Genomic DNA, 17,684 nt, shown 5'->3' with positions numbered 1-17,684 from the left:
ACTACATTAGCTTTGGTAACAACCTGCGTGAAAAGGGGAAGTTTGCAGAGAGCATCAACATGTACACTAAAGCCATTCAGAAGGATCACTGTTGGGGAGCTATTGCATATTACAACCGTGCTCTTACATCTTTGAAGCAGCAAGACAGGAGTCAGAGTCCAGACTGCATCAATCGAGCTCTAGAAGATTTGCAAAATGCACTCAAGTCTGTTCAGCTTCACTGTGACCAACTCGAAGTCACTCACAGGTTCTTAACACAGCACACCAAAAACAACAACAGTGCTTCACTCACAAGACTTGACAAACACTTCATGGCTAGATGCACAGTGTTGGAGTCATTCAAGATAAACATTACAGAAGCCATAAAGAAAGTGGACAGAGCCAGAGATACAGGTGGAAATGTAAAAGTGGAGGAGAGTCTAGTTTTCTTCATGGTTCCACTGGTGCATTTTTTGCCTTTTATGATCCATTTAAGGGAATTAGTGCCTGTTATCCGCTCTAGAGATCCTCTGATGTGCCGCCAGCTAATCAGCCACCCCTCCCTTGATATTCTAAATGAACTTGAGTCTCTTAAATCTCTGGGCCTCACTCATGTCTATACATTAGACACACTGTTTTCACTAGGAGGCTTTTTCTCAAAGATTACTAGAAAAATAATGAAGACAAGTTAGGAGGCAGGTGTTTAAGTAAACAAGAGCTGCTCTAAAGAATATTTGTTAGGTTTTGAAGAATGGGAGTAAGATAATGGCAGCAACCAGTTATACCCATCAGCCTCCTAGTAAATACAACTATGGCATAAGTTTTAAAATCTTATGTTGCCATCTCATGTTGTTAACTCTCATAATTTCACATCCATAGCTATACTGTTAAGTAAGTCACCATTGGTCCAACTAGGTTTAGTTATGTTTCTTTGTACAATGTCACTGCAATTCTGACAATTAATCATTAAAATTAAGTGATGTACAATATGTGTCTGGGCTCATGAATAAAGTAAAGGCAATAACACAGTCAAACATTAACAAGTGAATGTACTCTGGTCTGATTGGTGGATGAGACCTGAAGAACCATCACACACCTGCTACTATGGTCAGACTTGCAGTTCTATAGAAGCTTTTGGTAGCATCAGTGACCTGAGCACTATCTGGGTGACTTTATTGGCAGGTTTGTGGTCATATTAAGTAAAACACTAAGTCCAGGATATGAGTTATGGTCATTCTAAGAGATGGAAATGAATCAGGGTGAAAAAGCGCAGCTGTTTGAGCACTTCTGAGTCAGTAGATGGCAGCACCAGACTGTGTTTCTATCAAAGCACGGTAAGAAGATTATGGTTGGTAATTCATCATCATATCAGATAATTTAAGAGAAACAATCCGCATCTTTCTGTCTTCTGATTTCTTAGATTATGTGTGAGAGCTTAGTGTATAAACACCTTACTGTATACTGAACCATATCTATTCCTTTTGAATGGATGAAGGGACGTGAAAGATTATGATGAAGTTTTTTACACAAAATCAGCTCGTTCCTGTTTATAGACAGAAAGGTTTAGGTGGAAAACAGAAAAGGAAGATTTTATCAAACTGTGGGAAAACTGGGCAAAATTCATCACTTAAAAATGAAACACAACTTGTGTGAGCATTTGTTTGGCAGAATTGACTTTAGTAGAAATAATTTTTGAAGGAGTTCAAATTTAGAACTACTGACAGAACTGAGGAACCATGTGGATCCAAACTAATGACTCAAATAAGTTTAGAATAAAATCTGTGAAAACCCCGAGTTTGTCTACATTTGTCTGCATGAAACAGCAAATTAATGTTTGGGTAAAATATTCATTTTTAGTCATTAATTTTTTTTATAATTTTTTTGTTTCCACATATACCCTGAAACATCATGAAGTAGTGTATAAACCCATGATGTGAATCCTGTTGATGAGGAAGAGGCTGAGCTCATTATTGGAGCTTTAGTTTACCTGATCAAATCCATACAGAGTGTTTCTATTACAATTGGAATTGTATCTAATATGCAGACGACACTGAGATAAGAGATCCCACTTACAATTTAACTCAATAACTTTGTGAAAATAATGAGATGTTAAATGTCTCCAACTCATCTCTGACTGAATGAGGACAAATGTCAAACATGTCCTCATTTCATTATGAGGACATCAACACAGCCTGAACCATGGAGGTAAAACCATCACCTGATGGAGGAACATCATTCGTTCAAACAGCGCCTGTAATAAATTATCTGAAGCTTTCCTGCGAAGTTTTAGGCCCCTGATTAATGTTCCTGCTGCTTCTATTCTGCGGCTGCGGGTTTATATGTGTTTGTTGTTGTTCCTGCTCAGCAGTCGGTTAGCCACATTTCACATTTGTCCCCAGCCCCCAGCGCTCTTTCTGAAACCCAAAGAACCTCACGAGAAGAAAAAGAAGTGAGAACAAACTTTATTGTTCCTGCGAGAAAGCAGGCGACAACAGTCTTACACTTGGAAATAAAATATAACCGGAAACAGTAAAAATATTAAAGACAGTGCATTATGCATTATTTATAAAATACATAGTATCATTTCTATATTGTGGAAGAGATATTGCCAATATGGCCATAATAAGACAGTTAAGAGCAGGTTGAGGACAACATGCTTTTGAACATACAAAATAATGATTTTTAAAACGTTTGAGACCAGCAGCTGGTTCCAGTGGTTGGACTGGTGGGTTACTTCAGTAAGGAGTAAATATCTGGCTCTTGTACAAAGTCTGAAAACACAAAATACACAAAGTTCAAACAGCATAAGAAAAGTATAAAACTAAGCCTGTCTGTTATATTTATATGAAGCAAATTGACAGAATTGTATCAAATCAATCATAGTGAAAATAACTTATCCAAAAAACATTTTCATTAAGGAAACATTTCTCAGTGGGTTCAAACTCATGTAATTCTGAAATTTGACTACACTAATGACTTAAATCCACAACCACTTTAGCTAAAAGTGTTTCAGCCAGGCTGTCGCAAATAAGGTTTTGATGTGAAAGAAACCCAGCAGGAAGTTGCTGGTGCAGTAGTTTATGTCAAAGGAGAGAGTGTCAGCAGAGCGGTTAGTGTGTGACACATCGCTGAGCTGCACTCGTACACTAAAAGCAAAAGGGTTGTTTCTAAAAGGTAACATGTTCGCGTCTCTTATTTCCTTTGTGGAGTCAAAATCAAAAGATATTAAAGTAAAGAATCTGAAAAGACTGAGCTGCTCAAAATGTTCTTCAGCAGCTGATCAAAAAGAAGCAGCAACAAACAGGAAGGCAGTGGCCTCCCTCTTGGCAGTCACAGTTCTTCACACCACTTCCTGTGCTCACACTGAAGGTTAACATAGGACTCATAAGTCCTTATCATAACCAATGTGATGAATTGGTTATGTCATGCGGCAAGTGTGACACCACAGCTCAACGTCTGCTAGACACACTGCAGTCATCTCCTGAACAACACTGCCATTAGGAAAAAATAAATAAAATAAAATAAAAATGTAGCATAGGAGTTAAAGAAGTCAAATGAAATCGTGGAGACTTTTTCAAATTTTTCTCCAGAATGTCTCATCTTTTCCGTCTTGTCCTCAGTACAATCTCTCCACTGATATGATTGGAAACACTGATATAATCCTGTACTCGTGTCTTCAACCCAGGTGCACCACGCTGTCAAATGCAACAAGCTAAAAAAAAGATTTGAGAGGTCACAGAGAAGCCGAAACAACATCAAAGCTCGTGGTGCACCAACAGCTGTGACATCACTTCTGGTCTGTGTTGCTGTGTTAGACGGTGATAATGGCGAGCATGAACAGGATCAGATATCTGTGGGAACCATCATAACTTTCATCTTGATAATTCTGTTGATTTCCGTTGACCTTTACCGATGATGGAGGAGGCCAAAAATTGTTATTGATACTTTTAGTCTAGTAACAGATGTAAGTACAATTTTCACTGCTGGTGAAATCTATTGACTTTTAGTGCGTCTATTTGAACGAGAGGGCTTTGCTTCTTCATGCTTTCCTGGCTCATGCTGCTTACACACTTTATATTTTACAAAGAGAAAACTTTTCAGGAAGTAACCTTGTTTTCTTTGTACTGAACAAAGAGCATGTTTACCTCCAGATCTGTTTGATCGGATTTCTGTTTGTTCATAATTGATGTCTTCAGTTCTCACTGCTGTGTAGACTACAGCTGAATCACTCCCTGCACAAGAAAACAAACACAGGTCATCAGTGCAAGCAGTAAAGCTTATAAAAATATTGTCAGTATGCAGGGTGCATGTTAAAGAAAGAGTTATGATTTCCTATATAAAAATACTTCTTAGAGACCGTTGGGGGTTTCAGAACCTCTGTGGCTGGATTTCCTGTTTCACTCAAAACACCCCAGTGACATTTCGACTTTTGGCATTAAGTCCAGTTGAAATCCCACAAAGACACCCACACTTTGTTACACCATGTACACAATATCATCAACGGTGTGATGAGAACTCACCTTTTGTAGTACACTACTGGTTTGGTATGTTTTAAACTTTAATGCTCTCAACTGCAGCAGTTACTTCCTTCTCTTGTTGTTTCACCTGAACATATTTTAGGGGATACTTTGCGATACAGAATTAGAATTTCACTGAGTTTCACGTAGAGCTTTACTGGCATGTTGTGTAATTAATAAAGAGCCATTAAAGTTTTGTATAAATATTGATCATCCAGTGGTTGCTTATTTAAGGTAAAGTAGTCCAGCTGAGAAGTAATAAATGCAGAAGCTAGTTTTTCAAGGTCACTCTGAGACAGTCCATTTAGATAGATAGCATATTTCTAAGATTTTCAGGGCCAAGTACAATAACATCAGTTTTATCTGAATTTAGAAGGAGAGAATTAGAGTTCATCCAGGTTTTTATGTCTTTATTCCTGCAGTTTAACTAATTGGTTTGTGTTACCTGGCATCATGGATACATTTTCAGTTTGTTTTTTGTCTGTTTGGGAGCTGACACACATCTGGTCCCAACTCTGGATAGTCGTATTTTGGGAGGTTTAATAAATTTGTCCATATTTCTAGAAATGAGAGCTGCTCCATCCAAAGTGGGATGGATGCCGTCTCTCCTAACAAGACCAGGTTTCCTCCAGAAGAGAAATTATCTATGAAGCCCACATCGTTTCTGGGACACCACTCAGACAGCCAGCAATTTAAGGAGAACATGCAGCTAAACATGTCACTCCTGGTCTGATTGGGGAGGGGACCAGAGAAAACTACAGAATCTGACAGTGTTTTGGCAAAGTTACACACCGATTCAATATTGATTTTAGTGACCTCCGATTGGGTGTCATTACTGCCGGCGTGAATTATGATTTTACTGAAATTACCCTTAGCCAGCAGTTTTAAATTTCCCTCAATGTCGCCTGCTCTGGCTCCTGGAAGACAATTGACTATGGTTGCCGGTGTCTCTACACTCAAAAAAATCTGTTGTTGGATGAACACAATTTAATCATGGCACCCTTTTTGCACACAATTTAACCAAGTACAATAAACCCTTTTCGATCATGTCAAACCAACACATTTAGCATTTGGTGGTTTAATGTAATCAGATTACGTTGGATCAACATACTATACTTACATTGATTTGAAGTGATTTATTTAAGTATGTAGAGTGAAATTTGTTTTAATTCATTCTACACAATTTAAAAAGTTTAGGAAAACAGAATTAAATCTTGTTGTTTCAACAACTACTTTGTTAATCAAGGCAATGATTTCACTCATTTCAACCAAATTATTTCAATTAGATTTGTTTACATTTGTTACACATTTAGAAACCCACTACTTTACAAAAAAAGTCAAAATCAGATTATGATAACATTATCTTTATTAACTGGATTTAGTGGACAATATAAAAGCTTACCATTTTTGTACACCTGCAAGCATATACTTCAAAAGGTAAAATGTTAGAATACTTATTTACATAGGTAATATGTTGGAACCAAAGCTTCCACAACTAAAAACAGATGCAAAATTTGCTCAATATATCGACTGCATTTTAAAAAATTAAACTAAAAGATAAAAATACATCTCCCACTTGGCAAATTAAAACATGTGACAAAATCGAATTGTGTGAATTTGGAAAAATAAAATAAAATAATTAGAAATATTTTGGGGGCAATACAACAACAACAAAAAATTCCATAGGTGATGAAAATCTATATTTGTTTGGTGTATCTCATTGAAATAATTATTAGTTTGACCAATTTTTATATTTCTGTATTTATTTTTTTAATTTTGGTTGCAGTCCTCCACAGCTAGCAATATAGTTTTGCTGTGTTTTAAAACATGCTAGCAAGCAAAATGGAAACAATAATACAGTGAACTTAACAGGTGGCAGTGGTCTTAAACTTTACAGGACCTTGATACATAAACACAACATAGTACTTCTGTCAGTACTTCTGATCCATTTTGAGCCATCTATATAAGGACAAACAAAAATCATCTGCAGTGCTGTATAAAAGGTGAATTGCCCAACAGAGAGAATCCAAAAACTTAAAAAAAAAATGTTTTAAATGAAAGAAAAAAAATATAAACAACTCAAATATTAACATTATATATTGGAAATCACCATTGCACCAATGAACCATTCAAGACCTATCAGTCATTTTCAAGTGCTCTCACCCCATAAGCTTGTTTTTCAGAAACTGTACCTTTGAAGACAGCTTTTGTCCATCAAGATTTAAAAGTATCTTCTGGAGGACTTCAAAGGTGCATTTAAGTTCTGGTGGGTAGCTCAGGTTCAAACGGTATATGAGTCCAAACAACAGAGCACATGCTTGTGCAATGTTACCCAAATCAGTGTTAGCCTCCACACCCTCAATCACGACACCAACGTCCTCTGGGTCATCTTCAGGTTCAGCACCCTCCTTCTGGATGACGTACACCCCCATCACAGTTTGCTCCATGCAGCTTTTTGCCTCGCTGTCCGTATCCTACATGAAAAAGTATAAGACAACAAAGTAAAATTTAAGAGATTGTTTAAACAACTGTTTCTATGCTGTTCATAAAATCCAAGTAGTCAAAGTAATAAACAGAAAATTACACCACTAAAGTAGTTGTTAGTAATTACTCCAATACATAAATTATAAAATACACCTCTCATGTCAAAAGAGGTGGCATAGTTGACCTCTCACCGGCCCCTCCCCCGAAAGGGCCATTGTCCAATTACACATTATAGCAACCGTTACTGTGTCTGACAAACATTAACCTCAAGCAAGATGGAGAAGCGGTGTGCCCACCGATACGCCGAGAGATTGTGTCTGGAGGAGTTGTGTTCTTTCCATTCACAAAGTCAAAAACAACGTGAATGGATTAAACAGTGTGTATGGCCCCATTCCCAGGTAAATGTACCGAACATTATGAAGCATGTCTGCTCGCACATTCGGGTACCCATTGGTGCGCAGAGGAAACCATTTGTTTGTCGGACGTAGCAAGAGTAACTTAGGGGGACAGGACTCGAGAAAAGGCTAACTCAGCTGCTAAAATAAAACAGGTATAGAAGTAGGGCTGCCACAAACGATTATTTTGATAGTCGACTAGTCAGCGATTACTTTTGCGATTAGTCGACTAATCAGATCATCATCCATTGAACATACAGCATACAGCTTATTGCACCAGCAGCATCTGCTCTTATATAACTATCATTAGCTTTCAGCTTTAAGTGTTTAAGGTATGTGCTAACTAAAAATAAAGACAAGATGATAGTTTATTAAATTTTAATGACATTTGCAGAGTGTTTCGGTGGAGTTTAATAAACTCCTTGCTATCTAAAATATAACGGGACACCGGAGTAAATTCTCCAGCATCTCACACTTCTGATGATCAGCTGTCTGCTTGACGTTTATTCAGCTGTGTAAAAACTATAACTTTAATCTCATCCAAACCGATTTACTCAGGAACAAATAAAACACTGAAAAAAGCCAAACAACATTTTGAAGTTATCTAAGTGACTTATATATCATGTTTAACCTGAGTAGTGAAAGACAGCGGTGGGTTTGAAAACGAGCTGCCGGGAGTCCGGTGTTCTCACGGCTCTAGTTAGCCTAGCCCCCGGCTAGCTATCGAGCTAGTGGGTAACAGATGCCTCCGAAAACGTCGGAGCGCTTTTGAAAATATGTGGTGTCTTGATAAACTGAGCAGATATTTGAGGTTTACACAGCTACATTCTCGCCTGAAAATATGTTAAACGTTTATTTTGTGACCCAGAAAGAATAATAAGAATAATATTAAAACTAACCAGCTGCCGCCATTGTTGGAAACTAAGCAGGGCCGCGATGGGCCGCGCTATGAATTCTGGGACACAGTTTCTTCTTCTTCGGGGTTTAACGGCAGCTGGCATCCTTGGACATGCAGTGCTGCCATCTTCTGTTTCAGTCCATTATTACACTCTTAAATCCTACTGATTCCTGCGTCTTTTGTGATCTTACAAAGCTTCAAACGACGCGTCGACTATTAAATTAGTCGTCGACGATTTTGATAGTCGACGTAATCGTGACTAGTCGACTAATCGTGGCAGCCCTATATAGAAGTGTTAGTACTAAACAGCTCAAAGTTCATAGACATTTCTATTTACAAATACTGATGACCATAACAATGAAAAAACAACAGGACTTGTTTTAATCCAAGTACAGATTCAAAAGCAATATAGTCTTGATGCATGTTAAATGCATTGTATGTTTGTGTATCAAGTTTAAGTAGGCATAAATTTCTTTCCTTCCAATACCAAATTCCAGAAATTCTTTATTGCAACGCTTAATACTGTTTGGTATTCAAGACATCCTTTCCCCAATACCAGGTGTCTTGTTGCTAATCTCAAAATTTTAATTTTAATGATTTGCATTTGAGGCAACGTCACAATTTGTATGAGAATGTTACAGACAACATGCTGTCACAATGGCTCACCAAGTACTCCTTTATTAACTTCTCATAGTCTTCGTTTAGGTGGATGCACAAAGACTTCAAGATGCATGCTCGTCTGGTATGGATGTTGTCATGCTGGAGAGGAGGAGGAGATAATATGAGCCAAAACCAGTCTGTTTTTCTTAAAGCTAGGGTAATCAGTTAACTTGCATAATTATTCTTTAGGTTAGAACCTGGCATGTACCACTTGTTAAGCCGAAACAAAATTGACAACTTCATCTCCAAATAAAAGTTATTTTTGCTGCCTATGACAAAGTCTACTCAATCCTAATACAAACCTTGGAGATGGCAAGCATGAGACCTCTTATTTTCTTTCCACGTGTCCCTCCTTTGGTCAGAAAGATTTCCATTAAGCGTGGCGCGTATTGGTCAAGCTCGGCAAAGAAAGTAGATAGCAGAGGCTTTGTGGTGATTCGCAGAAACTCCTTCTCAATCTGCAATAGAGAACAAATACATTGATTAAAAACGCAACTGTATATTTCACTCACTTCACATCTAAGCTGACTAAAGCTGCTTTTAGAAGACCATGCAGACATCAGTGCTGTCTGTGTAGGACATGAATCAGTCTGTGTCAGATACTGAATTTGAAATTTCCACTAAAGTCACAAGTAAGAGGCAAGTGGAACCAAGATCTAGGCCATTTGCTTTTTGAAGTTTGCAAAGACTGCTAAATTGCACCAGTGGTAGTTCACTCTTTGCAACACAGTATGCTGTTCTAAACAGATTTTTCAGGTTTATTTTTAGTATATTATTTGCAATTGGTGTTTGTTCTGGGAAAGATATTGCAGACTGAGCAATAATCCATTTCTAATGGGGGCCTTTCTTAAAATGACTGGTCCCAGTAACAAAGGCGCTTGTCGACTCAGAAATCGAGGGAAAACCAACAACACACCCGGCAGAACATTATGTTATTTACACGGGTGCACATAAGTGGTCCGCATGTGCGCATTCGCTGTCAAAATAAAAGACGCGCAACAGATAAGAAGTTGCAACGCACGTTTGCATCCATATAAAAGGCACTGTTTTTGTCCGCTAGAGTGGGATTTTCACGGCACATTCTGCACCACATCTGTGTGTTCATCATTTGTTTGAAGCCAGCTCACCTCCTGCAATCACTTTTGCGAGAATACGCGCTTCTTTTGTGGTTCGGACTCCTTCTGACATTTCTTTGGAGGTGGAGGAAAACCAAAGTAATTGCTTAAAGGAGCTTCTTCGACATATTTAAGAGTTCTAAACAAATATGTCCTCCTCCAGAAAATCTTATGTATGCAAACACGCGTTGCAACTTCTTATCTTGTGCGCGTTTTTTATTTTGACAGCAAATACGCACTTGCGGACCACTTATGTGCAGCCCCGGTTATATAGCTCGTCATGTTGCAGCCACAGAAATTCTTTTGTCCATGAAACCATAAAGCTGCACTTTCTTTTTGCCTTATAGTCTGATTTGTCATAACTTTTCCGTTTTGTGGTAAGCTTTTCTTTGGCTGTCACTTCTTCACCCTGACCTGTCTTATTTGGCTCAGCAGAACTACAATTAATATCCTGCTGCTTTTACACACGCACTCACATAACACTCAGCGATTGTCTGCGCGATCAACCTCTCACATGTTTAAGCTGCGGGAGATTTCACTTGTCATGTTTGCATAGTAAGCTAACGATTGATAAGACGATGTCAGAGGAATTGGTGCACAAATTATCATCACTCACAGATCAGTGCTGTCGCTCTCTATACACAGGTCGCGCGATTGCAAAGTGAAAGCAAAAAACAAGCGCAAATTCAAACGCGATTTCAATATGTCACATATTGACAGTGGCTCACCGATGCCAATGACATAATTACCCAGCTACATTTCCGAAAGAATGCAGAAGCATTGACATATATTTTTCCTTCTTATGACAGCCCGACGGGCAGGGCAGAGATAGATTTTGGTAGCCCGACTGGAAAAATCGCTAGCCCTGGGACGTCGGGCTAGCCATTTTGCGAGCCCTGTACAGTGTTTCAATAATTGTACCTACTACTCTCCCTGATGGAACAACGCTTGCACTGCCACATACAAGTCACTGAAAGAAAAAAAGAAAAGCAGTTTTAAGGATAGTTTTATTGGCACCTTTTTTTCACTTTGATTAAATCATAAAACTATCATAAAAAATATATGATGGTAAAAGGCTTACCATGTATTAAAGAGGAGGCACAAACAATCAGAAAAAGGGGTCAGCTTTCTTTGTGGTGTTACTATGGTAAAGAAAACAGAAAAAATTATTTTATAAAAATTCCACAGTGGATTTTTTTTTACTTTGTTGCAAATGTATAAAAAAAATACAAATACATATAAATACCTCTTGCAATATAAAATTCACAGATAAATATCCAATCTGTTGCCAAATGTAATAGCAGTGTTTCACACTATGCAATAAAGATGCGGGTAGTTGCGGTAAAGGTCCGACAGGCAATTTTCATAACTATCCGCCATTGCCTTTTCCTCTGACCTCGTGTTTATGCTCTTTTTCCCATGCACTAGCATCAAGTCAATTCGAAGGATGCAGCCCCTGAATTTGGACACAGCTAATATTTAGCAAATCGCGCATGCTAGTTTAACTTGCATTACTGTGAGAGGCCGAATGCTTAAAATAAAAGGAGAGAGAAAGAAAGAAAGAAGAAAAAATGCAAATGATAATAAAAAAAGTGAACAAAGACCATGTCTTGCAATAACCGTCATTTAAAACCAAAGTGAATGCTAACAGAGCTAGGTAGAAGTTCAATGAGACAACCATACTAGCTTTAGCTAACTTCATTTACTTTGAAAGTGAATTACAAACGTGTTAAATATTGAATTAAACATATCAATAACCGCTAAAAACACTATAAGACTAACTGCAAAAACGGGTAAAAAAAAAAAAAGAAAAACAATGAAGTGGAAATGCTAATAATAGTATAAATATACCCAGAGCGGATTATAAATCAGGTATTAGACGGTACCGATTGGCACCGTCTAATACCAGATTTTCACTGTATTTGCTCCACTCCCGCTGTCTAATGACAACTTACACATTTGGAATTAAAAACATTGTTAAACAATTAATGGACAAAACAACTTCGTTTGACTAAGATATTTTGAGTTATTTATTACTTACCTGTATTGTGGAAGATTCCGCAGAGGGAAATGGCAGTCCACTGAACACATATAACTTCTCCGCGTTCCCGCCTCTTCACTTTTGGGAAGTTTGAGCATGCGCACTAGGCATCGGTTTTAGAGTTGTTGATTTAAAATAATTACATTTAATTGAACTGAAGAATTCAAATCTAGTTCATTAAACTTTTTGTTATTTTATGTTAAACCAACAACTGATAATGATTTAAAAACCTAAACTCAATATGTTCATGTTAAATAGACAAATGTCTATTGAATTAATCAAACAACTGCCTTAGTTGACTTTTTTGAGTGTAGCTTCACATGTCTGAGAACAGAATTGCCAATTACCTGAGTTTGACCCTCAGTGGGTGTGGCCGAGTGGGGGAAAGACGGGTACTAAGTAACTAAACATCTGACACAATGAGCAGGAAAGTGCAGGAGGGACAGGTGAAGAGGCCATGCTGCTAGCAAGTCAGCTAATAGCTAAGCTAAGCTATTAAACCCTAAAGACACATTGAGTGAAAACTTTAAATATAAATTAGCGAGTTAATAAACAGAGCGTGTGCTTTGGATGAAATATGTGAAGATTATACAATGCAATAAGAAGTTATCTATGTTTTTTTTATTAAATTGTTGTGTGTTATAACAGGAAGTGACACTCAGAGATAACGCACATAACAACAGACAACATTTAAACTAGTTTACCTTCCTGTTAGTGTTGAATTCAACTGTGAGCTGCAGATGAGTCATTTAATCTCTTCATCTCCATTAACAGCTTTATCAAAACACATCAGTGTGAACACTGCTAAGCAGCTTTGCAGGTTTCTGGAGCTCCAACTATACTGCAACGCGTGAGCAAAGTGCAAACAAGACCGACCACAGATAATCGAACAGCATCCTAGTATTTACAACACATATAAACCCAATGAACTACATAAAAACTTGAGAGATATGAAAAAAGACCCAAAGTCTTTTTTTTCTTATCTTTAGCTGTTGGACAAACGGCCTCACATTTGGCTCTAGAATATGTTGAAACAAAGAGGACTACACTGCCATGTCTAAAGCTGGTATGAGGTGTTGATGTGCACATTCTGGCCAGTAATCTCCAATGCGTCCCTGTCCTATGTTAAAAAAAAAAGACATTGTTCCTGAAGTCTGTGCTATGCTCAGACACAACTTAGCAAACTACCCAAATGTCTGCCTCAGAAGGTTATAGTTTGTTTTGCATAGGATTGCATAGAGCCCTGTAAAAACTCTCTTTATCACGTGACAGTCATGTGAAACACTGAGACCCTCAACAGTTTTATTTCTTCTATTGGTACTGCTGTGAAAAACAAAAACAGAACTGATACAGAATGTTATATGTGAACTGACGGACTGTGGTTACTCTATTCACATGTTAACTACAGGGAAATGTGTTATCTGGTCAAAAGGTCAGTATATCACGCAAACTATAAAATGATTAACTACATAAAACTAAAACTCAGAATTTGGATACAGGTGACAAGAACTATGAGGAGATTTAATTTACTGTTTGTACAAACTGTTCATCTACATGTTTCCTCTTTTCTTAACAGGCCTGCAGTAAAACCTGAGCAGAGACATCAAACTGATTGACCACAGGCTGTTAACCTCTGTTACACACAGTATGACCCTGGTTTTATTGTTTTAATCTAATATGCTAATTTTATTATTTTAAATGTCATTCCAATTATCATTTTATTTTTATTTTTATTTTTTTTACCTGCATGTCAGGTGTACAGCTCTTTGTTTTCAGCTGGGAGTTGTTCTGAAAGTTCTATATAAATAAATTGCTTGCTTGTCTAAAACCAACTTTGAGCTAATAAAGACACAGACCAGCAGTAAGAGAACAAAATTCACCAATCGTCATCTACAAACACAGAACAACTATAGTGTGATCATTTTAGAATTGAACTGATTTAAGTGAATAGTTTAAGGTGCATGTTAATGCAAGGAACAGGCAGAAGTGTCCGTCAGAACCAGCCGCAGATTTTACTGGAACCTGAGCCTTTTTTCTGCATAACTTTCCCAGAAGGTACCAATAACTCTTAACACCTGAAATGTACTAGCTCGCCTTTTTAAAATTGTATTAAGGATCAAAGTGTGTACTATTAGGGGTGTGGTCTGCTTGCCTTCGTTTAGCCAATTGAAATAACTGAATTGGCCTGAACTATAATCCAATTATCTGACAAATAAAATGGGTTATGGCTAATTAGCAGGTATTAGCAGCGTAATAACCAAGCTAGATAGCATTAGCTGTTAAATTAGCAAAACCTTCTCTTCGAATTATAGTTACTTCTGGCTCCAAACAAACGAGACAACAAAGGTTAAAACAATAACAATGACACTTGAAAATGCCTTAAGATGTATATGGAAGAAAATGTTGTGTGACATTACACATTGCTCTCTTTTAAACACAATTTATAGTCTCAGCCCAGCTGAAGATTTAACCATTATGGATATAAGCAAGGCTTAGATGAAAATACTAGAAAGCAAATTCTGTAAATGTTGTTTGTGAAATTGAAGAACTCCCGTTTCCTAAGAAAAAGACTGTTATCAAACGTGTTTGCTTGCATTAAGACCTTTTATACTAAACCAAATCCTTACCTTTTGAATAAAATGTCGCATACAAGTATATACTGTACACACACAAACACAAAGTACATAAAAATCTACCTGTGTGTAGTTTAACTGACTGTTGTTGGTGATGTAATTCTTTGAGATCACTGTATGTGAGGCCATCTTCAGCTTTTTCCAAATCAACTGAAACAAACCAACACGAACACCAAATTAATTTAGCACAGTGATCTTAACGAATACTTGTTAGTAGATAACATGTAACAAATAGTTTACATAACTCTCTACGTTATATTTCTCATTCTCACCTGCAGACTTCCTACAAACACGTTGTCTCACCAATAGAACCACTAACACCAGCAGAACCACAACACACACTGATCCAACAGGCAACAACACAGAGAGAAGCAAGAATGAATCAGGAGGAGAGGTAATAATGGAGACTGGTGTCGGTGTGGATGTAGGTGGAGGTGTGGTGGTGTGTTCCCCTAAAATAAAGCAAACACAGTCATTAAGTTGTCGTCACATTGTGAGTGTTGAAAGCTGCAGAAACACAGACAGGTGAGTGTGTCACCTGTGACAGTGATCCAGCTGGATGGAGACTCTCCATGACCGCTGATGTCACACTTGTAGAGGCCTTCATCAGACCTGGAAACATGCTGGATGGTCATGTGACCTGTAGTCTCATCCCCAATGAGGGAGCCATCTTTATAGAAAGCAGCTGGGAGGTTGGAGGGAGTGGTCTTTGTTGTACAGAGCAGAGTGACGTCATCTCCCTCCATCACAGGGAGGACAGGACTCTGCAGGATCACTGATCCACCTCAACACAGAGACAAACTACAGCATTTCATCCATTTACACACAGCTTCATCAACACTAACTCCACACACTCAGCTTACCAGTGACTGTCAGGTTAACCATGTTACTGATGGGACCCTCTCTGGACTCACACCAGTAAACTCCACTGTCTGATTCATATAGTTTGCTGATGTTACAGGAAGAACCAGCTGGTTTTCCCCACCCATCTCTTCCACACTGAGTCCTCTGTTGTTTGCTTGTGTTTCTCCTCAGAGTCCATCCAGCAGAGCTGTCGTCCTCCTCACAGCTCAGAGACACAAAGTTTCTTTTAAAGAACTGAGAGCTGCTGGGACTCACAGTCAGACGAGCTGTGAGGGTTAAAATGAAATAATGTTGAGACTTTTGTTATTGTAAAAAAAAATACATGATATATTAAATCATTTCATAAAACAGCTAAATCTAAATACATGAAACTTTGTGTGGCTGTAACTAAATCTCAACAGATTAAGAGCAGGTTATTTGATTCTGTGGTGTACTGTATCTAACCAGTTGCTGAGTTCATGAGAAGAGAAAAACATTTATTTTGTGTTGATAACACAACTTCATTCTGAGCATTTAACAGATGTAAGCAGACACAGAAGAAGGTCACTGACCTTGGTGTGTTGCACAGCTCAGCAGTGAGATCACAGCTGGAAACAGATGGTTATAAGTTTAACACAATAACCCTGAAGAAAAACATGACAAACCCGGGTCGTACTGTATGCCTCACTGCTGATTTTGTCTCTACTGCTGTGCAAAATAGAGAACAGTGGATGCTGTAGTTCATCTCCATACCATTAGAGCTTCTGTGGTAGGTAATGTTAAATATTAGATTAGCAACTTTGGATTTGATTTCTGGGTTTATTTCAAAATAAAACAACGACTCATGCAGGTGTATGTGTTACTGACACGAACAGGCTGTCCTGCTCTCAAGCATTGTTTTAGAAGAAAGATAAAAATGACAGTGGTGTTACTTAGACGGTGATGGTATTTATGCTTTATTAATACATTTATTGGAAAGCAAAACATATGATCATTTTTACTTTTTGTTGTGATTTTGGATGTTACCAATGTAAACATTGCAAACTATTCACGACTCACTGCCTAATTACTATCAGTTATACAAAGTTTCCAGGTAATATCGCTGTTAACTCATTTTTTAATTTCCCTTCCCTTTTTTCTGTGGAAATGTCTGTCATCTGTTATCACTTAGCAACAAAGAAGACTTTAAACAATCAAGAAAAATAAACATTGTTAAAAGTGAGAGATTTTACTCACAGAGCAGACAGCGCAAACACGTTTCCTCCATTGTCCTTCGCACTAACTTCAAGTTTTTTTTCTTTTATTGATTTTTGTCAGTTGCCCCAATTTAAGCCCTCCCTCTTCCTCCCCAGCAAACCTGGTGGAAACCTTAGCGTCATTTCCCCTGTTAAAACCGATAAAAAGAAAGAAAAAAAAGAACAGAAAAATGTACATGTACAGTTAAATGTTAACCGGATTTGTTCATAGAAACGAGGTCAAGCCACACTGTGTCCTCCTAACATCAGAAAGTTGTTTTTGTTGTCTCAGCTTTTCTTCTTGTCAATTTGTTTTCTTGTGTGTGGGTGGTTTGCAGTATGGATTTTAAATTGGAGCACTTTACTTAAGGTCAGACTAAGAAGAAGTTTAACAGGACAATAGAAGACGATGTGATACTTATGAATTTATGTAATATTTAATAATATGTGAAGAAAAAATAAATATTTGGACCGTTTCCCAGCTACCATTTGTCCCGTTGCTGTAAACATACGTTTAAATAAGATCAGGATACAAGCAGACAGAAATATTGTGCAGTCCCAGAATACTGCACTTTAAAAACTAGAGCATGTAACGTTTACGAGTTTGTAAATGCGCACAATAAGCACTTCATTCTAACGCCATCACCAGTAGATGGAGACATTTGCTTGGCTGTGGTTTATAAAGAGTGTGGCTGTAACTGCTGAGGTCATGATCTCAGGGTTTTTGTGCTTTTTCTATTATTAGGATTTTAAGAAATTGTGATTATTTACAGCTTTGCTGTTAGATCTTTTTATAGTTTAGTATATTTTCTTTTTATACTTCTTGTTAAAGTTCCCTCATCTTACTCTTTCTCCTAAAGCACTTTATACAACTTGTGCATTCA

The 17,684-nt window shown here is 37.7% G+C and overlaps 1 protein-coding gene across 1 annotated transcript; it reads right to left on the bottom strand.

The window, feature by feature from the left end:
• Positions 1-2,423: 2,423 nt before the first annotated feature.
• Positions 2,424-16,838, bottom strand: LOC111501135 (uncharacterized). The gene is made up of 8 exons (XM_076881054.1): positions 16,802-16,838; positions 16,138-16,173; positions 15,586-15,852; positions 15,261-15,506; positions 14,995-15,174; positions 14,786-14,872; positions 4,125-4,211; positions 2,424-2,750 (listed from the first exon to the last, which is right to left on the bottom strand). The coding sequence occupies exons 1-8, from the start codon at positions 16,830-16,832 to the stop codon at positions 2,710-2,712; spliced, it is 975 nt and encodes a 324-aa protein (XP_076737169.1). The 5' UTR covers positions 16,833-16,838; the 3' UTR covers positions 2,424-2,709.
• Positions 16,839-17,684: the final 846 nt, after the last annotated feature.

Source organism: Maylandia zebra, unplaced genomic scaffold (assembly GCF_041146795.1).
Source record: "Maylandia zebra isolate NMK-2024a unplaced genomic scaffold, Mzebra_GT3a scaffold02, whole genome shotgun sequence".
Classification (NCBI taxonomy): Eukaryota; Metazoa; Chordata; class Actinopteri; order Cichliformes; family Cichlidae; genus Maylandia; species Maylandia zebra.
Note: the sequence above shows the minus strand (reverse complement) of the source record. Positions and strands in the feature narration are given on the sequence as shown.